The sequence below is a fragment of the Dipodomys merriami genome, unplaced genomic scaffold (genome assembly GCF_024711535.1).
Source record: "Dipodomys merriami isolate MVZ:Mamm:240054 unplaced genomic scaffold, mDipMer1.0.p SCAF_71, whole genome shotgun sequence".
Lineage (NCBI taxonomy): Eukaryota > Metazoa > Chordata > Mammalia > Rodentia > Heteromyidae > Dipodomys > Dipodomys merriami.
Genome location: NW_027206302.1, coordinates 201,682 through 227,604, shown reverse-complemented (window position 1 = coordinate 227,604; position 25,923 = coordinate 201,682). Strand labels below are relative to the sequence as shown.

Below are 25,923 nucleotides of genomic sequence, written 5' to 3'. Positions count from 1 at the left end.
TTTCCCTCTTTCCCCTTCATTTAATTACCCGTCTTCCCATGCCTCCCTTCTTGCAAGTACCTATTCCTTGTACTTATTTTGTGGGACTTTGACCTAGTCTTTTATAAAAAATTATACTATTTGAGCTCTCCATAGAAACAAAGGTTTCATGGTTTCCCTCATTTGTGATAGCTAGACTGTGCCTGTAAACCTATAAGAAAACACACTGGGTAACTGGGTGCCGGTGGCTCACACCTGTAATCCTAGCTACTCAGGAGGCTGAGATCTGAGGATCATGATTTGAAGTCAACACAGGCAGGAAAGTTTGTGAGCTCTTATTTCCAATAAACCATTAGAAAACCAGAAGTGGCGCTAAGGCTTGAGAGTGTTTGCCTTGAGCTGAAGAGCGCAAGAATAGTGCCCAGGCCCATAGTTAAGCCCTACAACCAACAACAAAAAAAAGAAAACACACTGGGTAATATGTAGGCCATTACAGATGAAGTAATTCTTTAATTCTTTAAAACTATTCAGAGCCATTCTTAGCTTTCAGATATACAAAAACAGGCCACAGGTTGTATTTGGCCTATGGGCTACAGTTGCCCATCCCTCTCCTATCTGAATACATAGAAACATACATAATAGAGGGTTTTGTTTTTGTTTTTGTTTTTATTTTTGTCAGTTGTGGTGCTTAAACTCAGGGGTGGGTGCTGCCCCTGAGCTTTTTTGCTCAAGGCTAGTGTTCTACCACTTTGAGCCACAGCTCCATTTGTGGTTTTTGAGTGGTTAATTGGAGATGAGTATCTCATGGGGACAGTTCTGCCTTGGCTGACTTTGAACAGTGATCCTCAGATTTCAGCCTCCTAAGTAGCTAGGATTACTGGTGTGAGCCACCAGTGCTGGCTTCAGAGTTTTTTTCTTTTGCTCGTCATGGGGCCTGTACTCGGTCTGAGCGCTGTCCCTCAGCTCTTCAGCTCAAGGCTAGCGTTCTACCACTGGAGCCACAGTGCCACTTCCGGCTTTTTCTGTTTATGTGGTGCTGAGGAATCGAACCCAGGGCCTCATGCTTGCAAGGCAAGTACTCTACCGCTGAGCTACCTTCCCAGCCCCATTCAGAGTTTTTTTGAATGAAGTAAAAATCATCAGGCTGTTGTTGGAAGAAAAGAAAACATTTTAATTTTTTCTATTGGATAAGTACAATAGCCAGTGATGTAGGTTAATGAGAAGCAAATCTTAAAGCATATTGAAATACCACTGTTGAAAAGCATTCACCATAGTCAGGAAAATGGTTATGGGAAATTCTTTTGGGAGGGTAGATGGTACAGCTTCACACTCAAAACTTTTTTTTTTTTTTTTTGCCAGTCCTGGGGCTTGAACCCAGAGCCTGGGCACTGTCCCTGAGCTTCTACCACTTGAGCCACAGCACCACTTCCAGATTTTTCTGTTTATGTGGTAGTGAAGAATTGAACCCAGAGATTCATTCCCAGCCCTGAAACTTTTGAAAGCATATTTTATAACTTACATTGTGTTCTTCCAGACAGTTACTGTAATATTCACCTTTGAAAATTTAACTTGATTTTAAGGGCTATACATGGTAGTGTACTTTGTAATCTTAGCCACTTGGGAAGCTCAGGCAGAAGTAATGTGCTACTAGGGTAGCACAGGCAAAATCAGCATGAGACATTATTTGAAAAACAAACTAAAAGCAAAAGGACTGGGACAAAGCTCAAGTGGTACAGTGTTTGCCTAGAAAGTGGGAGACCCTGAGTTTAATTCTCAGTACTGCAAAAAGCAAAGCAAAACAAAAGAACAAACATGATTTCTGATATCATTTGGATAGATTTTTGACAGCAGATACATAAGTTAAATAGGACAGCCAGATAAACGATACCCTTTCCCCCTCTTAAAACTAAATCTTTAGTTACCAACATATAATGTTTATTTTTTTTCTTAGAAAAGCAGTTGAAGAAGCAAAACACCCTGATTTACAAGGAATAACTATTTATGTTGCACAAGACTGTACAGGTAAAGAATGTATCTAATTCAAATTTTTATCTGTATAATTTATTTGATCATATATAATTTTATTATAAATAATTATAAATTATTATAAAGTGAGAGACCATGGTATATACATTTTGTCAGTCATAGGGCTTGAACTCAGGATCAGGTCAGCTTTTTTGCTCAAGGCTAGTATTTTACCACTTTGAACCACAGTGTCACTTTCAGTTTTCTGGTGGTTAATTGGGGATGAGAGTCTCAAGGACTTTCTTACCTAGACTGGCTTTGAATGTGATCCTCAGATCTCAGCCTCCTCAGTAGCTAGAATAGCAAGTGTGAGTCACCAACTTTTTTGTTCCTGCATAGCATTATTCCTATACATGATAGGCACTAAATAGGTTTATTTGTTTGTTTAGATAGGATCATGCTGCATAGTCCAGGCTAGCCTCAAATGCTGCACCTTAAGTGGGAGGATTACAGGCATGTGCCACCATGCCTAATTTTTCGAAAAAAAGTTTTAGTTTATTTTTATTAGATAGTTTTACAAAAGGGTTTCAATTCCAGAAGTCAGGCTATGAATATATCTTGATCAATGTCACTCTTTCCATCATTTTCCCCATATTTCCCCATTCCAACCCTACTCTCAAATTATATAGTTCAGTTTTTACATAGTGTGTGTTGAATTAATAACTGCATTTTTTTGTGCTTCCTTCCTCTCATTTGTGTACCTTCTTGTTGCTCTCCCTCTCACCAGAACATGTTTCAGCTTCCTGGTATTCATTTTGTTAAGTGGTATTTGTTAGTTATTCAAAGAATTTACACCTTTGGATTCCTCCCCTATGTATAATTTTTGTTAATTTGTGTCTGTATGCATATAACCCTATATGTTATTGTTTGTTTGCGTTTTAGATCTTGCCTCAACATATGAGAGAAATAATGCCGGTTGTCTCTCTGAGCATGACTTATTTCACTTAGAATAATTTTTTCTTGGTCTATCCATTTTTCTGCAAATGACATAATATTTTTCTTTCTAATGGATGAATAAAATTCCATCATATATATACACCACATTTTCTTGATCACTAATCTGTTGTAGGGCATATAGGTTATTTCCATCTCTTGGCTGTCATGAATAGTGCAGCAAGGAATATGGATGTACAAGTGTCTTTACCACATCCTGACCTGTAATGTTCTGAATTACCATGTCCAAGAGTCACCATGTCTTGTTTCAATGTTTTTATTGAATATATCCAATGAATTATTAAATAGAATATTAAAAGCCACTTCTTCAAGGAAATTCCAGCATTTAAAGTCTTTCCCCCACTCCTTTTTTTATCCTCTTCAGACAGGGTCTTAAAAAAAAGTAATAATAATAATAAAAGGAAGACTGAGTCTCACTGTGTAGACCAAGCTGGCCTAGGATTTGTAATCCTTCTGCTTTAACCTCCCAAGTGCTGGGATTATAGGTGTTAGTGAGCTTTTATCTCTTTTTATCCCTTCTCTCATTTGGATGAGGCGGGGGATTGTGAGTTCAAGGCTAGATTGATCTGATAAGGAGGATGGGGTAGATGGAGGAAGGAGGAAGGATGAAGAAGGAAGAAGAAATAGACAGGAAAATTTAGCATGGATGTATTCTTGGACATCATGGGTGTCACTCATGGTGGCATGGTCCTATCTCATTGGTAGATGTTGAGTTTTAGAATTGTATGTGTTTCTCACCAGTGCTTCAGCAAACAATTCAATAACCACATACCTTGTCCAGAGTTTTGTGTTATTTTTGGTTGAAATAGAGAACTTAATTTCCTAAGAAAGCAAAGTAAGTCACCGTATGCTCTTAAGTTTATTTTTTACAGAAAACTTCTTAAGAGGAAAAAGAAATTAATGTTTTGCAAAAGTTCATTGTATTTAAATTACATTTAATAAGAATGTATCTACCATTGTAACCAACTAGTAGTTGTAGTGTAGAAAGAATGATTATGAAATTCATTTTTGTGTGGCACTTTATTAATATCCTGTTAAAGAAAGACTGACAATCATAATTATAGCCATATGAAAATTAAAGTTGTAAATTTTCAGATGAGTATGTAAGTATGTTTGTTTTTTAGCTAATAGGCCTTACAAGTAAAATTTGCTATGTTAAGACTTTTAATTAAGGCTGTGGATGTGCTGAAACAACTAATTATTAAATAATTTTTTGTGCTTTATTGATATCAGTCAGTTTTGGTCTTAATTATTACATATAATTGCTTAATTAAACAAGGAGTACAAAGTGGTTTATTTAATTTGAAGTTATTCTTAAAATTATTAGCATTCATATTTAAGAGTGCTAAGTAGAGTATTTATATTATTGGAGTTTTATTAGACTCTGGGATTTGGAATTACTTGAAGCTAGAGTCTATCAGTATTTTATGCCCTCATTAATGTTTTTAAAGGCTTAATTTTCTATGTATTTTTTTCTTTCTGTTGTGTATTCTCTTCTTTTGTAATTACATATGAATTTCATTACTTAACACCATGCACTATACACTAGGACTTGGATTGCATCTCTGGTCTTGCTTGCATTGGTATGAGATAACTCATGTTTTTCTGTTACTCTTCACTTAGTTTTACATACAAACCCTTTAAATTCAGTGTGTGTAAAACTAAGTTGTCGGAGCCGGGAAGTTGGCTCAGTGGTAGAGTACTTGCCTTGCATGCATGAGGCCCTGGGTTCGAGTCCTCAGCACCACATAAGCAGAAAAAAGCCAGAAGTAGTGCTGTGGTTCAAGTGGTAGGGCACTAGCCTTGAGCTGAAGAGCTGAGGGACAGCGCCCAGGCCCAGAGTTCAGCCCCCATAGCTGGCAACCCCCCCCAAAACAAAACAAAACAAAACAAAACAAAACTAAGTTGTCAACTTCCTCTTACACTAATTTAATCTTACCTTTAATTTCTGTTTTCTCTTGACTAGTAGTATCATGTCCACATGTATACTCAGGGTAGAACCTATCATTTTTGACTGTTTTTTTATCATCATTAATGTCTAATCAATTATACTTTTAAAGTGTTTCCGAAGTCTATTCTCTGTTTTCATTAATTTAGGTCCTGTCTTTTCTGTACTGTAGACCTTAACTTTATTTTCCTATCTGCCTCCCTTTTTGCATCTATCTAAAAAGACAGTAATCATATATGCTAAAAACTTGTGATTTTTCTATTAACTTTAAGCCTTTATTATTATTTTAACATACAAGGTAAAGAAGTCCTGTGCAATTTGTCCCAAACTACAGTTCTAGCTTCATTCATCTTTTAACACTGTCTTCCATACCCAATGGTCTGAAGTACTATAAATCTTCTTGCTATTTCTTTTTTTCCCATATTCCCATTTTTCTCATATTTCCCCATATCTTTTTATATGTTGTCTATATTTGGAATACCTCTTATCAGAATGCCTCTTGTTAACTTACTTTTTCTTTAAGACCACAGTCAAAAATTATGTCTTTCCCAACTCACATCAGGTAGAATTAGTCTGTTTTTCCCCTCTGCTTTCCATGACGTGTGTGTGTGTGTGTGTGTGTGTGTGTGTGTGTGTGTGTGTGTGTGTGTGTGTGTGTGTGTGTGTGTGTGTGTGTGTGTGTGTGTGTGTGTGTGTGTGTGTGTGTGTGTGTGTGTGTGTGTGTGTGTGTGTGTGTGTGTGTGTGTGGTAGCAGAAGTAGAGGAAAGATATCAGAATCATTTGGTTGAAAATCATTACTGGGGGCAGGGAAGGTGGCTCAGTGGTAGAGTGCTTGCCTTGCATGCATGAGGCCCTGGGTTCCATTCCTCTGCACCCATAAGCAGAAAAATCTGGACGTGACACCGTGGCTCAAGTGGTAGAGCACTTTCCTTGAGCTGGAAAGCTGAGGTATAGTGCCCAGGCCCAGAGTTAAGGCCCCATGACAGACCAAAAAAAGAAAAAGAAAATCATTGCTGGGATTAATGGAGGTGGAGGAAAAATACAACAATAATTGAGCTTAATCACATAAAACAAGTACCTAAATGAATAGCAGCCTATCAACACATGTGTATTGAATGAAGGTGAAGACTAAGAGACATTTGATCAGGCCGAACTGTTGTGGCTTTTTTGTAGCTTTGGATTAGATAAATGCTGAGAGACAGAGAAACTAGTAAACAGAAGAATTTGATACCTTATTCTAAATTTGGAAGGAACTGGAAGAAAAGTTGCAGATTTTTGTCAGTCACTTTGAGGAAGAACAGAGTTTGGTTATACTGAGAAAGAGTGTAAGTTTCAGATAACATTATTTTGAAAAAAAGTTTTAGTCTATATTTGTTTCTACCAAACCTCCTTATTTTCTCTTAAATTATTCCACTTAGGCATATCTCCACAACTGTACTAAATTGCTCATACCAATAATTTCATCTTGCCAAGCCTGGCGGTCACTTTTTAACTTTCACATTACATTATCTGTTATAAGCATTTGTCACAATTGATGACTTCTTCCTTCCCCTTATAACTTTTTTGTCAAGGGCCTGAACTCTGGGCCTGGGCGCTGTCCCTCAGTTCTTCAGCTCAAGGCTAGCGCTCTACCATTTGAGCCACAGGGCCACTTCCGGCTTTTTTTTCTGCTTATGTGGTGTTGAGGAATTGAACCCAGGGCCTCATGCATGCAAGGCACGCGCTCTACCACTGAGCCACCTTCCCAGTCCCCACTTATAACTTTTTGTTTATTTGATATCCAGAACACTGCTCTTCAGACTTTCCTTTTACTTCCTTGTCTATTCCTTTATGTCCTTCTTTATTGTTTTTTTAAACTCATTTCCTGATCTAGAAACATGCTTTAGTGTTCGTTCAGCTTTTGGGTTCAGGATTTCCTGTCTTTTTTCTGTCTACGTTGATTTGAATTCAAACAGTATCGTGATTTTACAGTACCATCTGTATGCTGGCAGCTTCCAAGTTTATAGGTCCATCCTTGTTCCTTTCTCAAACTCCAGTTTTTTTATCTGCCTACTCAACCCCTCTATTTTCGTGCCTAACAGGTGTCTAAAACTGATGGTCTCTAAAAGGGGATTCTCAGTCCCCTCCCCCATTCATCTAAATCTTTGTTAATGACACTCTTAGAATCTGTTTATATCAAAATATTGTAAATACAGCCCCCATTTAGCAAGCTGAAGGCTCTGAATTAAAATCCTAGTAACTGCCATACACACCGCAAAAAAAAGTCTTTCAAGTCATCTGATACTATTTTTTTTTCCTCTAACATGTTAGTACTTAATAGCAAGTACTATTTTTTTTTTCTGTTTCTTGACCTTGAACTCTGGGCCTGGGAGCTGTCCCTAAGCTCCTTTTGCTCAAGGCTGGCACTCTGCAGCACCACTTTCAGCTTTTTCTGTGATGGGCAGCTTTGAACCATGATCCTCAGATCTCAGACTTCTGAGTAGCTAGGATTGCAGGTATCGCAGACCTAATTTTATCTTCAGTATATATAAAATTCCTTTCTCCACATGGCCATTCATTGACCCTTCCCTATTTTCAGTTTCTGTTTTTGTTCAAACTGTCATTATCCCTTTCTGGATAACTAGAGAGACTTGCCATTCCTGGGGTTTGAACTCAGGGCCTGGGTACTGTCCCTGAGCCTCTTTGTGCTCAAGGCCAGCACTCTCCTACCACTTGAGCCACAGTGCCACTTCTGGTTTTGGGTGGTTAATTGGAGATGGTGGCTCATGCTTGTAATCCTACCTATTCAGGAGGCTGAGATCTGAGGATCACCGTTCAAAGCCAAACTACCAGGAAACTGGAAGTGGTGTTGTGGCTCAAGTGGTAGAGTGCTAGCCTTGAACTGAAGAGCTCAGCAACAGAGCCCAGGCACAGAGTTAAAGGCCCACGACCAACTCCCACCTCCCCACCCCCTAAAAAAAAAAAAGTGTCTCACAGGGACTTTTCTGCCAGGGATTGGCTTCAAGCTGCAGTCCTTAGATTTCAGCCTCCACAGTAGCTAGGATTATAGGTATGAGCCACTGGCCCCCACCTACATTTTACTTTTCATTGTCTGTTTTCCCTTACTAGAGCATATGCTCAATTAGAATAGGTTTTTTTTTTTTTTTTCTGTTTTTCTTACTGCTGAACCTCCACTGAACCTCCACTGATGTGAATATATAAATGAGGCAGGTATTTTTATGTATAGTATGATGTGAATAAGTAAATGAGGCAGTATTTTTAGTTTGATATTGATGCCAGAGATAAGATGACTGGCTGCCAGTGTTAGGGAGTAGAATTGGGATAAAAACAAAGGTGAAAATCACTTTTTATAATACTGATCTATATTCATTATTGTTTTCTCAGTTTACAGTTGTGATGTAATTGATAAACAGAGTGCTTCAATGACTTCTGGTAATGCTGATGACAAAGCTGTTATTATTTTAGTTCCTGTAAGACTTGGTGGAGAAAGAACCAACACAGACTACCTGGAGTTCATGAAGGTATAAGAAAGTGCTTTCTTTCTTTCTTTCTTTCTTTTTTTTTTTTTTAATACAGTACTGGCTAATATGAAAAGAAGATTTGTAATGTTTTCATGACTTTAGGTATTCATTGGGAAGTTTGACATTAGAGATTTTAATCACTACTGGAAGATTAAGTTGGTGTGTATGTGTCTATGTGTAGTGTTCTCTGAAACAATGAAAAGCCTCTGAATCTTTGTAGCTAATCAGTGAGACACAGATACAACAATATTCAAAATATATAATATGGCTATAATTCTGTTACCCTTTTCTGATTTTCAAAAATATTTATTTTAGTTTGTTCCTTTTTTTTTTCTTTTTCAGTATAGGGGTTTGAACTTAAAACCTATGTTTGCTCAGCAGACACAGTATCACTTGAGCCATGTCCCTGACCCTTTTGCTTTAGTTGTTTTTCAAATAGAGTTTTGCTTTTATGTCCAGGCTAGCTTGGACCATGATCTTTCTATTTATCCTTCGTGTTTAGCTGGGATGAGACTTGTGTGCTACCACATGTAGCTTTTTATTGGTGAGATGGGGTCTTTTTGTCGAGGCTGGTCTTAAATTGTGATCTTCTCAATTTCTGACTCAAGTAGTTAGGATAATAGGTGTGAGTCACTATACCTGGCTTAGGTATTATTTTCTTTTTTCTTTCCTTCTACCCTCCTTCTTTCCCTCCCTCCCTCCTTCCCTCTTGCCCTTCTCCTTCATCCTGTCCTGTCCGCCCTCCTTCCCTCCCTCACTGCCTCTGTGTGTGTGTGTGTGTGTGTGTTTGTGTCTGTGTCTGTGTTGTGGGTATTCTGGTCTTGAGGCTTGAACTCAGGGCCTGGAATCTGTGCCCTATCTTTTTCTTCCACGTCTAGCTTTTTGGTGGCTAATTGGAAATAAGAGTCTTATGGACTTTCCTGCCCAGACGGCCTTTGAACCACTATCCTCATATCCCAACCTCCTGAGTAGCTAGGATTACAGGTCTGGACCACTAGGATTTTATTTTATTTTTAATAAAATAGAAAAAAAATAGGTTAAGTGATACTCTCAGGCTCAGATAACAAACTGATAGCAGAATCATTGATTGTTTCTCAAGTTTTTGAAGATTTTTCCTCAGTGTTTACTAATTTGGTTCATACAGTGATCTACTAAAATGAGAGAACAGTGACTTTTAAGACATTTTAGAATTTCAATTATCAGGTAAAAATATCTGAAATAGTTGAGTAACATAGTTTACATGGTAAGTGCTATGCTTGGCCAGAGGAGCTGGTCAAGAGCCAAAGCAAAGAGAAATTCACGTATTGATGGACGTGAGCATAATTGAAATACATTATATGTATGTATATGTATATATGAAAATAACTCAATGAAACCCAGTAAAAGCTGTAAAATAAAGAGGAAATAGGAGATAAAGATTAACAAGGGATGAATTTGATCCAAATATATGTATGTAAGAAAACAGCAATGAAACTCTTGTAAAATTAATGTATGCTAATACAATTTCAAATAATAGGAAAGGAAGAGAAAAGAAGAAATATTCATTTTGAGTAAAAAGGTCTAAAAACAAAGTAGTCTTTAAAAAAATAAGCATCGGGGCTGGGAAGGTGGCTCAGTGGTAGAGCGCTTGCCTTGCATGCCTGAGGCCCTGGGTTCGATTCCTTAGCACCACATAAGCAAAAAGAAAAAAGCCGGAAGTGGTGCTGTGGCTCAAGTGGTAGAGCGCTAGCCTTGAGCTGAAGAGCTGAGGGACAGCGTCCAGGCCCAGAGTTCAGGCCCCACAACCGGACCAAAAAAAAAAAAAAGTAAGCATCTCTTCTTCCTTTTCTGTACTGTCTCTTCTTCCTCTCTTCCTTTCTGCTCCTTTTTTTTTTTTTGGTATGGTCAGCAGTTGTATATTTTCCTGCCAAACCAATGTGCATTAATAGTCTAAAATTCACTGTTCAGTTTGATCTTTCATACTCATTACTCAAGGTAATTCCACAGTATTTCAGAGATGGTACCACCCTGGCATCCTTCCACATTCTATGAGGAGAAAGAAATTTGGTGTGTGTTTTATCACCCCTTACAATGAGAGGTTTATATATTTATTCTTATTTTTGTAAAGACCTGGAATGAAGAATATCCAATATATTCTTCTACTTCAGCAAGACAAATTAAGACTTCCCTTTTTGACTGATTACTGTAGTCTTATTTATTGCTTTATGGGTGCAGCTCAATAAATTTTCACCCTTAGATAACTGTGAAGAAGCTCTCTTAGGAACAGAAAAGTGATTCTTGTTTCCAGAGACATGGCTTTTATATGTAATGGCATTTTGGCTCCTAATCTTTTAAGTGGTCATTGCTAAATCTGCTCTAGTCTGGTGAAAACAAAATATAGATGTCAGGAACAGATGCTTTCTTCCATTACTTGGAACTGGTTCTTTTTTTAGAGAAGACTCAGTGATGATTCTTGCTATAATTTTTTTCTTTCTTTTTTCAGCTTTGATAGGCTTAGAGCTTTCACTTCCTCACAGGTCCCTGGGCACAAACATCTGATCAGATTGCCTCCATTGTAAGGATTTTTATTTAAGAGGAAAGCAATAGAATCTTTAATGCCAAATATTCTATTACTGTTAAATACTTGTGTTTTTTGTGAAATTTTATCTTTAATAATTTTTAGCTAGTTCAAGTTAGTTATGATTTTAATCTAATATGGCTATTTTGTTTCACTCTTTTTCAGTTGCAGCTCTCCTTTTAAAAAAAATTCTGATATTTTTACAAGGCTAAATATGTACAACGTAATTCTTTTTTTTTTTTTTTTTTTGGGTCTGGCCATGGGGCCTGAACTCTGGGCCTGGGCGCTGTCCCTCAGCTCTTCAGCTCAAGGCTAGCGCTATACCACTTGAACCACAGCGCCACTTCCAGCTTTTTTTCTTTTTGCTTATGTGGTGCTGAGGAATCGAACCCAGGGCCTCAGGCATGCAAAGCAAGGGCTCTACCACTGAGCCACCTTCCCAGCCCCCAACATCATTCTTTAAAGGGTAATTTGATCTGTTTTGTACTGCTGTAACAGAATACCTAAGGGTTTAGTAGAGCACATGCCTAGCAAGCACATGGTCCTGAGTCCAAATCATAATACTACCTAAGTAAATAAATAGACAGCAGAATACCTGAGACTGGGTGGTTTATACAGAGCAGGAATTTATTCTCTTGTAGATCTTGAAAGGCTGGAGAGTTTGGAATCAAGGCACTAGCCTTTAATAGGGCCTTTCTTGCTGTGTTTTCATTTAGCAGAAGAGCAGGACAGAATGAATACTCCTTCTAGTCCTTCTTACAGTCACATCAATCCATTCATGAGGATATTAACCATTATGATTAAAACACCTTTAAACATTTTTGTCTTTCAGCACTTGCATTGGGGATTAAGGTCTAGGATATGAATTTTGGAGGGGACAAAATATTCAAATAACTCAATTAAATATGTATAATGAAGGACTTAAGGGATGAATATTCTGTTTACAAAATAGAATATTTTATGGCTATTAAAGCTATTTAAATTAAATTATAATGTGGTAATATTCCAATAAGCCATTGTAATTTGAAAATATTCTAAGTTGAGAATGTGATTAATGCTTCTAACCTACCAAAAGTCAAAAATATGGTTTCAAATGAATATATAACAGCTTTTTTACCATTGTAATGGAAAAATTTTGAGTTGAACCTTTTTATGTCAGGAACTATGTGTGTTCTTCATTTTGTAGTCCATAGATTGTAGTACATCCTCTCATTTAAGAGAAGGGAACTTTATAACCATTTAATGCTTTTGGAGTTTTTATCATTAGTAGTATTTTATAATGTGAAAATTAATGCAAGAACTATTGATAAGACATTAATTGATTCTTCTGAAGTTTTTAATTGACTACTAAGCATATTTTCTAAAAGTTAGATTATTTGGCTCAACTGTGTTTAGAATATTTAGTAGTATAAAGCTGATTGATTGATTGATTGATTTTGCTGGTCGTGGGGCTTGAATGTGGGCCTGGGTGCTGTCCCTCAGCTCTTCAGTTCAAGGCTAGAACTCTACCACTTGAGCCACAGAGCCATTTCCCGCCTTTTCTGTTTATGTGGTGCTGAAGAATTGCCTCATGCATGTGAGGCAAGCACTGTACCACTGAGCTACCTTTCCAGCCTGTATGCTGATTTATTGAAATATTCTTGATTTTTTAATTAGCCAGCCTGGGCAACAAAGTCCATGAGACTCATTTTTTAAAATTTAATTTTATTGTTAAGGTGATGTACAGAGGGGTTACAGTTACATATGTAAGGTAGTGAGTACATTTCTTTTTTTTTTTTTTTATTGTTACACCCTCCTTTATTTTTCTCCTACCATCCCCTTCCTCCCCACCTCCCCAACTCCTCCCTCCCCTTTCCCTCAAAGTTGTAAAGTTCGTTTACAATATACTTGTCTTGTATATCTCATTGTTACAAGGGGTCATCCTGTATCGTTATTTCAGTATTTTTTTTTTATTTCCCTTCCCCTCCCCAAATCAGAAAAATGTATATACAAGATGCAGGACACTGGAATCAAATACAGTGATAACGGGTTGTACCATGGGGGAGGAACATACAAAGAAACAACAAAAAAAAATCACATAGCACATTATAAGTACATTAAAAAGAACAGCAACAAAGATAAAACCACTTGTGTCCCTATCTTGGGGTTCATTTTGCTTAGCATCAGGTTATATGGTCATATGTACATATAACCTCTTTTGCTTGTCCGCACCCCTCCCCCCCAAAATCTGAGATTTGAGGATCATTGTTCAAAGACAGCCTGGGCAGGAAAGTCTGTGAGACTCTTATCTTCAGTTAGCGACCAAAAAATGCAACTGTGGCTCAAGTGATAGAGGACTTACCTTGAGCAAAAAAGCTCAAGGACAGTGCCCAGTGCCTGACTTAGAGCTCCAGCACACATCACATACATACCGATACAGAAAGAATCTGATTAAGATATAGATTGGTGACAGGCTGCACTAACTAACCAAAATGCCACTGTTTTGGCTTTGGCATGAATCTTAGTACTTTAATGTGTGCTGTTTATTTTCTCCTTGACACAAAATAGTTGTGTGTGTGTGTGTGTGCTGTTCCTGGGGCTTGAAGTTAATATGTGCTGTTTATTTTATTGACACAAAATAGGTGTGTGTGTGTGTGTGTGTGTGTGTGCGCGCGCGCGCTGTTCCTGGGGCTTGAAGTTAATGTGTGCTGTTTATTTTCTCCTTGACACAAAGGTGTGTGTGTGTGTGTGTGTGTGTGTGTGTGTGTGTGTGTGTGTGTGTGTGTGTGTGTGTGTGTGTGTGTGTGTGTGTGTGTGTGTGTGTGTGTGTGTGTGTGTGTGTGTGTGTGTGTGTGTGTGTGTGTGTGTGTGTGTGTGTGTGTGGTTCCTGGGGCTTGAAGTCAAGGCCTGGATGCTGTCCCTGACCTTTTCTGCTAAGTACTAGTGCCCTACCACTTGAGCCACAGCTCTACTTTCTGCATTTTTGGTGCTTAGAGATAAGAGTTTCATGGACTTTTCTATGGACTTTTCTGCCCAGGGTGGCTTTGAACCATGATCATCACATCTCAGCCTCCTGTGCTTGACTACAAAATAGTTCAATGTAGAAAGATGTGCTGGTCAGGATTAGCCAAATTAATCCTGAGTAATTTAGAGGAAAAAGAAGGTTGTCTAGAAGAGGACTGTAGAATATGGGGCAAATATAATAAATAATAACTAATTGGTGAAAAATTTGGAAACTACTAGTACTACAGATTTGTTATTTTAAGTAATTATTATTGGTCTCAGTCTAAATCTATATTAATTTCTTTTGGGCAGGGTGTTCTAAGCCTTGAATACTGTGTGGGTATTATTGGTGGTAAACCAAAACAGTCATACTACTTTGCTGGATTTCAAGGTTAGTAATTTAGTATATTTCTTCATCTTTTTTTTTTAAAGTCAGAAAGTTAATATGAGATCATCTGGGAAGCAGGATGATTAACAGAGCAAAATGAGTACCTTATACATTCATCAGTCCTACCATAGCCACTCATTTGTCATTTGGCCCACAAGATAATTGGATTCTAAAAATGTATGTTTAATTTCTGTTATTACATAAACAAGGCATAATTTATTGTTCTCACTAAACTTCAGAATTCACTGCTGCCACATTCTGGCAGTTGCTATTTACATATTTACTTTTTACTAGTTTTGGTGCTGTTAGTTGATGATAAAATGACAAGCAATATGTTTTTCCTGCCAGAATAAAGACGTGCAATACATTTTTCATATGCAAACTGTAGAATATAATTGTGTGTTTGTGAAAGTAATTTTATCTCCCCAAATTAAATGACAGACTCATCACTTTATAAAAATTCTGCTTATACAAGCATATTTGATTATGCAAAAGTTAATCTATCCTGTGCAAACCTATGCTTCTGTCAATGAATATCAGTCTGCCAAGCTGTTACTCCTAGAATTTTTTTTCAGCTGTTCTACATAGAAATTGGATTGTAAGCAGTGTAATAATAAGGTGTTTTTTGAATTACTTGTCTTCTGTTTTGTCCTTGTAGATGACAGTTTGATTTACATGGATCCTCATTACTGCCAATCTTTTGTAGATGTCAGCATAAAGGATTTCCCTCTTGAGGTACTACTTATGAAAAGCTAGTATTGTTTTCTTACTGTATAAAGCAAGCTAATTATTTAGAGATGTGTTGGGTAGTTGTGCTTGTATAGTATTACGACGAGTTAATAATCAATATTTTACTGATTTATAAAACCATCGTCAACACAGTGGTCAAAGGTTAAGTACTTTGTTGCTGAATTTTAATTTGTGATATACTTTCTTGTTCATTTATCTCTGTCTCCAACTTACACTGTTGCCCTACTAAAATAAATGATCAAGCCTCTGAATAAATTTGTAGAAAGATAGCTAAACAGTACTGTAGAACTTAGTTTAGATATAATTTTAAAAGAGAAAAAGAAAGGAGAAATGAAAGAGAAGGTAGACCAACAAAATAAGATTATCTACAAAGTTGTTTTGCTTTAAGTATAGTAATTAAATCTAAGCCTTGAAAAAAATCTTAGCCTCTCATTAAGTTTTCAATAGTTTAATTTATTTTCTTCATTATTTATTAGCCTCTTCTTTCTCCTTGTGTGGGTAATTTTTGTGACCTATAATATTTTAATTAAGAAAAATTTTGAGAGTTTATTATGGAGATGTAATTATAACATGGTTTTGGTTCTTTCTTTACCTGAGCTGATACTTTTGCAGACTAAAGTAATTTTATTGAATAAAATAATTTCAGTCACTTGAATGGCATGAATCACTAATGCTCAAGGGCTTGACTAGTTGGAAAGATGATTAAATGCTTTGTTTTAATAATAGCTTTCTAGCTAACATTAATGCTTAACGGTATTTAATGACTAGATTATGAAAATAAACTGCAAGATTAAAATTTGCTTTAGAAAGATTATAATTTGCTTTAGAAAGATTATTATGAGACATCCTAGAATCCTTTTAAATTTTTACCTCAACTAAAAAATAAATATCTTTTCCTTCCTTCATACATCTTGAATATAAACCTTAATAATATTTGCTAGTTGGCTGACACAGGTGGGAGGTGCCACAGAATTGAGCTTTGTGAACCACAGTGTAATTTCCTTCCTGCTGCACAGTGGTTTTGTGGCACCAGTTCTTATGTCTAAGTTACATTTCCAGTTTATCTGGGCCAAAATGATTCCTTATAAACAGTAGATACTTGAAATTCACATGGAAAACAGTTGATGGTATTTAATATTACTTAAAATAGGCAAATTAGAAGACTATTAGTATTTATGGTATATAGAGAGACCACCCATCTGATATTTTGAGAGGTTCTGCAAAGACCACAAGTAAGTGAATATCCTGATTAAGTCTATGCATTCAGGATTAGAAAGGGCAGTTCATTATTGGGAGTCTGTTGTAACCCTCCAGAAGTAAGGCAATGAAAGCTTGAAGTGGGGAGGTGATAAGAGAAATCGAAAGGAAGAATAGACTTAAATATTTTATTTTGTAAAGTAAAAATTGTTGAAATCTAGTAATGTAAATGCACAGAAGAAGTTATTATGTAGTATTTTTAAAGTAGATTGTATAGCATTATAAAGTAGATGTTATAGTTTTGAAATTCTATAAAATATCTTTTTTTGGGGGGGGCAGTCCTGGGGCTTGAACTCAGGGTCTAGGCATTGTCCCTGAGCTTCTTTTGCTCAAGGCTAGCACTCTACCACTTGAGCTACAGCACCACTTTCAGCTCTTTCTGTTTATGTGTGCTGAGGAATCTATCCCCAGGCTTCATGCATGCTAGGCAACCACTGTACCACCTTCCCAGCCCAAATATCTTGATTCATTTGGATGTTTTTTCTTGAAAGTCTTTTATTTTCTTCAAAGGATTTAGATTACTTGTTTCAGCCTATTTTCCTATTAATACATTAACTGTAAGTTGTCTTTGTACAAGAATAAAATTTTACTCTTTGCTTTTTGTCATATCTAAAGTTCATAATGTTCCAAGAGAGGGGATTTTAAATTACTCTATTACTGTGTTATAGTAAATTATATGTGTATTCTAAAACTACCCTCCTATATCATTTACTCATATACTACTTTTTTTGATCAATACTTTTTTTGTCAATAGATAGAAATTTAAATCTTAGATTATCCAATTCCATGTAAATAATTGCTGTAGTCTTGAAACTTTATGAACGCCTAAATCTAATAGGATTATGAATTCTTAAGTTGAATATTAAAATATTTAAATTTGAAAAAGAGTTTAAATAGATTATATTCTTTGCTGTTATTCTTACAGGATTGAGTTCTAATATCTCTAGATTTGAACTTTGAACATTTTGAAACCAAATCAGACCAACTCAGTTCTTATTTTTAACAATCATTTGCTGGAGCCTTTTTTAGATGCAAGGCATTATCATAAGCTCTTTAAAGTCCTCTGTTTATTTTCTTTCTTCCATGTAACATCATATGTAAATTAATGCTTTTTGGATTATTTTATGAAATATTTTAGTATGTGCTATTGAGTTAGCAAATATTATTGTTTTTAGCCTTTTTTTTTGAAATGTATGCCATTGTCACAGAAGCCAAATGTTCACACATTTCCCAATGTGTATATTAAATAGAGCTGCTTTTTGGGGGGATGGAGGAGGTGCCAGTCCTGGGCCTTGAATTTAGAGCCTAGGCATTGTCCCTGAGCTTTTGTGCTCAAGGCTACCATCCTAATACTTAGAGCCAGAGCTCTATTTCCAGCTTTTTTGGGATAGTTTATGGACTTAATAGGTTCATGGACTTTTCTGCCTGGGCTTGCTTTGAACCATGATCCTCAGATTTCAGCCTCCTGAGTAACTAGAATTACAGGCATGAGCCACCAGCACTTGGCTTAAAGTCACTTTTTATTTTTATTTAAAAAAGCTAGAATTTTAAAAATTAAAAAGGAATCATACTTTTAAAGCTCAAGAAATTATCACAAAGTGAGTATATTTGTATAATGCTACTTGGCAAAATATAGTCATTTTTTTTAAAAAAAACAAATGATTCTGAATAATAAATTAATATTGGCTTGACTTCAGAATTTTGAGTGAACAATACAATGTAGTTTTAATTTAAGTGATATAAAATGCCTAAGAATTCTAGTACTTATGCAGTAAACCTCCAATAGCAATTACAGCTTTTAGTGATTAGTAATTTATATTTGTGTTTTTTGTGATTAATTTATGAAACTTTTTTGTAGATAGCAATCTAATTGTAAATAACAGGTGTTGTTATATATGATGATTGAGGCAATACAGTGATGATGGAGGCACTGCAGTGAATAGAAGCCTATTCTACTTAGTGGTTCCTATATGAAAACTTTAATTAGTGCTTTAGTACACTACAGGACACTCTCTTAGATGATTAGAATATATTATTGAACTTTGTACAAACTGTTTGGCTCTCTTTCTTATCCCTAAGTAATAAAAACTAAAGAAGCAATTCTTGTTGATGAATTGGAATGAGTTTGGCTGATGGCTGTATTTATATAACTTGTGTATAGAATAATTTCTCATAGAAATTTCTCATATGCCTAATGTAATAAGATGTAATAAGATATGTTGTAACTAACATGTTTACTTACTTTTCTGTGCCTTTCTACATCTGTTTTTTTAACCTATTATTTATTGTAAAGATGATGTACAGAGGGGTTACAGTTACATAAGTCTGCTAATGAGTACATTTCTACCAGATCTGTTTTTAACTTCTTCACAAAAATGTAGGTGAAACTATCAGTAGAATTCCAGTATGACAATCTTTGTGTTAACTAGGACCTTGGAGTTTCTGTTTAGGTTGTATCCTACCATATTTTGATTGTTATGTTCATTTATCATAAACATAACAAATACACATTTGAATACTACTTTAATTTTAATACTACTTTCAAGTTAAAGTGCCTTAGGTGGTGTTTTTTTTTTTTTTCTAGTCATGGGGCTTGAACTCAGGGCCTAGGCACTGTCCCTGAGCTTCTTATACTCGAGCTAGCACACTACACTACTTGAGTCATAATTCCACTTCCGGCTTTCTGGTGGTTATTTGGAGATAGGAATCTCATGGACTTTCCTCCTTGGCTTCAAACTGTGATACTCAGATCTCAGCCTTCTGAGTAGTTTAGGATTACAGGCATGAGCCACCAGTGCTTGGCTTAACCTTTAATTTTTATGAAACTTTAAAAAATTCTTACAGAAAAACACTTGGTGGCATGAATGATTTTTAAGGATAAGATGAGATGTTCAAGTGTTCACATTATAAAATATCTTTTAAACACAGTTCCAAACTACTGTGGTGAAGAACAAAAAGATGGCAATGATTAGCTTTATATTTAGCCCTTTTCCCACACTGTATTTTCTAGACCAAATCTCATTAACAAGAGTAGAGACACTAGGGCAGCCTGCCCAGCCCATTTATATCTGGCACTGTGACCACTTGAGAGAAATGAACTTACAGGGAGGATTCATGAGAAAGAGGGCAAGATTTTAGCTGTCTCATCCTGTGCCTTGTTGAGAATAAGCAGGAATTTAGAGTAAAGCACAATAGAAGTGTTAAATTGAAAAATGCACAGGTATGTACTAGTTCTATTAGTTAATTGCTATTCTTAAAGTTAACCTATTAATACAGGACATTTAGTGAAGGTATACAGATTGCCTTAAAAGGTCTTGATATCCTTATTAGTAGGTTGGTAAACATTAAAAAAAGAATCTCTAACAGGATAGACTTTAATTGCAATTTTATAGAAATAGCATTTTAGTGAAACCATTTTTCATCTCTTTTTGTGTTAGAATTAACACAATTTGCTTTCCGATATATAAGGTAATTGGGTAAATTAAATTGTTCACAATGTTAGGTCTTGTGTTTTATAAGTTGGGGAGTAGGAAAGACAATGAAAGGACTGAATTGCCATTTGAAAGTGCATTTATAGTTTTGAGAAAAAGCTCCATATCAAATTTTAATAGTCTTTTATATACTCAAGTCCATCAAATAAAGGCAAATTAATTCTAAAGAACTTTAAAAATTACAGACATTCCACTGCCCTTCTCCCAAAAAGATGTCATTTCGAAAAATGGATCCTAGCTGTACAATAGGATTTTACTGTCGAAATGTTCAGGACTTCAAACGAGCTTCTGAAGAAATCACTAAGGTACCTCTATTTAAAATATTATATTTGTGAAGACTTAATTTTTATCATAGCATTTAAGAAGATAAACATGCTAAATTGTGATACTTTTGTAAAATTTCTCCTTTATGGTGTGTGTGTGTGTGTGTGTGTGTGTGTGCATTGTGTAATCTGGACTTGAACTTGGAATCCTTCTTCCTCAGCTTCCCCAGTGCTAGGATTACCCTGGATAAAATGTCTCTCTTTCTCTCCCTCTTTTTTTTTTTTTTTTTCCTGGTTCTGGGGCTTGAACTCTGTGCCTGGGTGCTGTCCCTGCCTCTTTCTGCTCAAGGCTAGCACTCTACCACTTGAGCTACAGTGCCACTTCCAGATTTTTCGAGTAGATTATTGGAGATAGGAGTCTCACAAACTTTTCTTCCCAGGCTGGCAGGAATTTCTCTTTTAATGTTACTACTGTTAGGACTATTGCAAATCAGAAAATAAAACTATTCCAGTCAGTGTTTGAGACAAATAAAACTGGTAACTAAGTGAAAGTATTGATTTTTCCACTAGGTGGCACTGTTGAAATAAAAATCCTGCAAACTGTAGCCCTGAGCAAGCAATTAGGTTATATTCCACGAGAAGAGAAATTTAAAGGGCAATCCCTTAGGGATAAAAAAAAATTAATGAAGTATTTGATCAAGCCAAATTGTGCATTATTTCTTGTTAGTCCAAGTGTTCTTGTATTTTTTTTAAAAGAGAAATGATATTTTTGGATTTCTCAGGACTGCTTCATCAGATGAGCTGTGTTGTTACCTTCCAATAAGCTTGTCTAATCTGATCTAGTCTACTTCAGGATCTCTAAAACAGGTTATTTAACTTCTTATTACCTTTAAACTTCTGCATGTTTTTGGTCCTTGACTACCGCTAAAACATTTACAGAGGCTTAATGGTCTGTGAGTGTTTAGTACTTTAGGAAATAAAAAAAAAGATTCCGGACTTCAGAGGTAAGTATAATTGGATGGGTCTCTATTAGGACCACTAGTTATAGGTTATCTTTTATGATAAGTGGAATCAATACTAGAATCATTTTTTGAAATTTTTTAACCTGTACTTAGATATAATAGTTATTTTATTAGTTTTACTTCTAGTTAATTTGTTAAGGACAATGGATATACTTAGTTGAAATTATATTTTTCAACAATGTAAAAAAATAGAATGAAAAGTTAAGTATAAAGTCTCATATATAGTAGGTTTGGTTTACTTGCCCTGACATGTAGAAGGGGAAACTTGCCAGGAGTGTGACAGGAAAATGAATGAGAAGAGGAAAAAATGAGGCATGGGGGACCTTTCCTGACGCTTCAGCTCGCACAGCGCTGTCGTGTACCCTCCTTGTCGACATGGAGGGCCAAGTAAAGGGAGCAAAGCCTGCATTCTTCATTTTTTCTTTCTTTGGTACTTGCAGTTGATGGATTCATTTGTATATTTTAGCTTTATAATTGTATTGATAAAGTCATGTATGTGCTGAAATAGGTGATATTGTGACATATTGATGCTTTGATGAACATCTTCCATTTAGAAGTTCTATTTTCACCAGTTTGTTTTCTATTTGGATTAAAATAATTGTGTTTCGAGCAGTAGAAGAGTCTGTAGAAACAGAACAAAGATTATTTTTTAGCAAATAAAAAACAATTTACAGATGGCTTGCATATTAATGTTTTCTGTTTAAAAAGAGTTATTAATATCTTTTACACTGGAGGAATAATTAGAAATAATTGCTTCTAGTGAATCAGTAATATTCATCATTAAGGCAAAGAGAAACTCTTTTGTAATGTTTTGAGAGTAGTGAGAATTTTGTGAGATCAGTTAACTTTGCTGATCTTAAGATAATGGAGCTTTGTACAAGTATCAAACACTGTCAGTTAATAACTTAATAATATACTTAAAAAGATTCTCAAGTACTTTTTCTTTTTTAATAATTTGCTTTTGGAAGTAGAGCTTTTGGAAGTGGCTCAAAGTGGTAGAATGCTAGCCTTGAGCAAAAGAGCTCAGGGACAGTGCCAAGGCTGAGTTCAAACCCCACGGCCAACCAAAGAAAAAAACCAAAACATTAATAATAATATACTTTTACTTAGGTAGTCATACATTAAACAGTTTTCCCTCCTTTTTTTTCTTAAAACTTGAATTTGGTATTTTTTATTAATCTATTTCCTTGAGAAATTAAAACACCTTAAGAGTTAACTTTTTTTAGAATGTAACTTTGGTTTTCTTATTTTGAAAGTGAAGCTAGAGTCGAGTCTCATACTTAACTTGTAATGCTTTATGAATGAATATTCTGTTCTGTACAATTTTTAAAATAGCAATAAAATTGTTAAACTGGAGCCTGGAAAGTATGTAAGTAACTATTGTATGCAAAGCATAAAATGACTGAAATATAATCTCTGCTTTTGAATAAGATATAAAACATGCCCTCAGGTAACATTTATGCTTGAGGAGGGGGAATAAGACAAGTAGGCATATATTACATTGAATCTGATAAGCATCCATATGGAAATGGAAATAAATTGATAGGGGAAGGAAGGCTGTTGAAATGAGAGAGATGTCACATCCAAGTCAAAGTACTTTATTGTGATGGTGATATTTAAAATGAGTCTTAAAATGTAGTCTAATTTCCATTGACTTGGTGAGAGAGAGGAGTACTTCAAGCTGAGGCAATAATAGGAAAAATTCAGAAGCCCACTGTGGAGCTTACCTAGAGAATGGCAAATAGTACAATTTGTTGGATGTCCAGTATAGATGCAGGGCAAAAGTTTTGTCTTCTGACTGCCTGAATCAGAACCCCTAAGGGTGTGGGTGGCGTGGGAGCCTCTATTTTGTACAGAGGGGTTACAATTACATGGGCAAGATAATGAGTACATTTCTTATCAAGCATTGTAGCCTCCTGGGAGCCTCTATTTTTGACAAGACTCCTGCAATCTTATACACCAGTTGAGGACCACTGGTGTAAGACAGTGTAACCTAAAATTGTGTGACACTTGATGATGTTTTTAAGTGTTTCTAAGGCATACATTATATATCTATAGATATATAAACATATCTATAGACATATAAATATCTGTAGACATTTATTTATATCCATATTATAAAAACATAACTAGCATATTAAACATGTGATCTCCTGTTTTTTAATATAGAAAGCTACTTCAGTTACAAATGATGAAAAGAAAAATATTCATTAGTCATAAGGGAGATAGCATACATAGCAAACATAATGAGGGTGATATGTAGATGTCCAAGACTTAGTAACCACTGATATGGGAAATAGTGAAGGATGAGGCTGGAAAAGTGCATTAAAATAACATCATGGATCTTGCATGCTAGTTGAATAACTGCACTAAGAGTATACTTACTTTATTATATTAATTTTTAAATTTCAGGCCTATAGGAACTGTAAAGACTAACAGAACAAATGTCTATATTCCATTATTGAGTTTATGAAAAATTTAATTGGTTATCTTTCCCTGTCTTAATCCTTTTTCCCCCTCCCACTAATAGCTACTGTCCTAAATGAGTATAATATACCTATGTATTATATATAACATATAATCACTATATGTTCCTTTACATGTTACTTATTTTTTTCACTAATAGTATGTAACATTTGTGTTGTCTATATAAATATATATGTGTTTATGTATATATCTATATATATAGAAATTTTTCATTTGCTAGTGACTTAAAGGTAGTCTATATCTGTACATTTTCATATTATTTATTTAAATGGTGTGTAGTAGACAATTCTACAATATTATATTTAAAGGTTAATTTTTTTTTTTTTTTTTTGTCATTCATGAGGCTTGAACTCTGGGCCTGGGCACTGTCCCTCAGCTCTTCAGCTCAAGGCTAGTGCTCTACCACTTGAGCCACAGCACCACTTCTGGTTTTCTGGTAGTTTATTGGAGATAAGAGTCTGGGACTTGGGCTGGGAAGGTGGCTCAGTGGTAGAGCGCTTGCCTTGCATGCCAGAGGCCCTGGGTTCGAATCCTCAGCACCACATAAGCAAAAAGAAAAAAGCTGGAAGTGGCGCTGTGGCTCAAGTGGTAGAGCGCTAGCCTTGAGCTGAAGAGCTGAGGGACAGCGCCCAGGCCCAGAGTTCAGGCCCCATGACCGGACCCAAAAAAACAAAAACAAAAACAGAGTCTGGGACTTTCCTGCCTGGGCTGGCTTTGAACCACAATCCTCAGATCTCAGCCTCTTAAGTAGCTAGGATTACAGGTGCCCAGCTGGTTAAATATTTTTATTTAAACTTTTGTTTTGTTGATTATCACTTAGCTTGTTTTAAAGAATAAGAATTACTTATTTAATCTTTTAATTCCAAATAATATTTTAAAGAATGTTCTAGTATATATCTCTCTGCAAATATCTAATATTTTGGCTAAGATTACATTAGGTACAGTAAATACATTAGAGTGGAAGTTCTAAAGACAAAATATAGTTGGGGAGTACAAAACATTTGTCTTTGAGTATTCATCGCATTTTTCTCAAAGGTCATAACTGGTCCGTGAAACCTGCCTATTTAAACCTACCACAAAGTGAGTGAGATGTCACCAAGAGACAAGAAATGTCCTAAATATAGTGGCCTAAATAACCCAGTTTTGTAACTTGCTTTTAGAATACTGTGATGCCTTGACTTAAGAGATCCTCAGTGAATAAGAGTGTGACATATTAGGGGGTAGAATTTCAGAGGGTTTTTTTTCTTTTTTGAGACAGGGCCATTCTGAATTCTTTTCCTTTAAATGAGATTTTTTTTCTCTGAAAGTTTTAGATTTGAATCTCAATTGCTGCCATCTATTTTCTCTCTCTCTCTCTCTCTCTCTCTCTCTCTCTCTCTCTCTCTCTCTCTCTGTATGTGAAAGAGAGCTGTATAAATACAACATGTATATATAATGTGTAACCTTAGATGTAATATTTAACCTTCTTTAATGAAAACAGTAGTAGCTACTAGCCACTGTAATATAACAACCACTGTACTAGCCACTGTAATCTTCATAATGATGAAAATTAAAGATCAAATAGACAAATGCTTAGTTTACTGTAGCTCTACTTAAACTGTTGAATACTACTATTTATCTCTACTATTCTGAAGCTTCATTATGTTTTTGAGTTTGTAATCATTTTCATTGATTGTCCTTCTATTTTGGGAAATTTTGTTGAAATTGAAGAAGATTATTTCCTGTCTTTATTCTATTCTTTTCCCATTATATTCTTTCTTCTTTCTTTTCCTTCCTTCTATCCTTCCTTCCTTCCCTCCTCCTCTCCCTCCCTCCCTCCTCTCTCTTTCTTTCTCTCTCTCTCTCTTTCTTTCCTTCCTTCCTTCCTTTCTTTCTCTCTCTTTCTTTCTCTCTCTTTCTTTCTTTCCTTCTTTCCTTCTTTCTTTCTTTCCTTCTTTCTTTCCTTCTTTCCTTCTTTCTTTCTTTCCTTCTTTCCTTCTTTCTTTCCTTCTTTCTTTCCTTCTTTCCTTCTTTCTTTCTTTCCTTCTTTCTTTCTTTCTTTCTTTCCTTCTTTCTTTCTTCTTTCTTTCCTTCTTTCTTTCCTTCTTTCCTTCTTTCTTTCCTTCTTTCCTTCTTTCTTTCTTTCTTTCCTTCTTTCTTTCTTTCCTTCTTTCTTTCTTCTTTCTTTCCTTCTTTCCTTCTTTCTTTCTTTCCTTCTTTCTTTCCTTCTTTCCTTCTTTCTTTCTTTCCTTCTTTCTTTCCTTCTTTCCTTCTTTCTTCTTTCTTTCTTTCTTTCCTTCTTTCTTTCTTTCCTTCTTTC

General features: G+C 35.6%; 1 protein-coding gene across 6 annotated transcripts in view; it reads left to right on the top strand.

The window, feature by feature from the left end:
- Atg4c (autophagy related 4C cysteine peptidase) overlaps window positions 1-25,923 on the top strand; it is a 69,647-nt gene that overhangs the window by 29,025 nt on the left and 14,699 nt on the right. For all 6 annotated transcript variants that reach the window (XM_070008948.1, XM_070008945.1, XM_070008949.1 and 3 more), the window contains 5 exons: window positions 1,931-2,001; window positions 8,291-8,427; window positions 14,279-14,357; window positions 15,013-15,089; window positions 20,038-20,157. In XM_070008948.1, coding sequence (XP_069865049.1) covers window positions 1,931-2,001; window positions 8,291-8,427; window positions 14,279-14,357; window positions 15,013-15,089; window positions 20,038-20,157 — 484 coding nt within the window. The remainder of the gene's footprint in view (window positions 1-1,930; window positions 2,002-8,290; window positions 8,428-14,278; window positions 14,358-15,012; window positions 15,090-20,037; window positions 20,158-25,923) is intronic.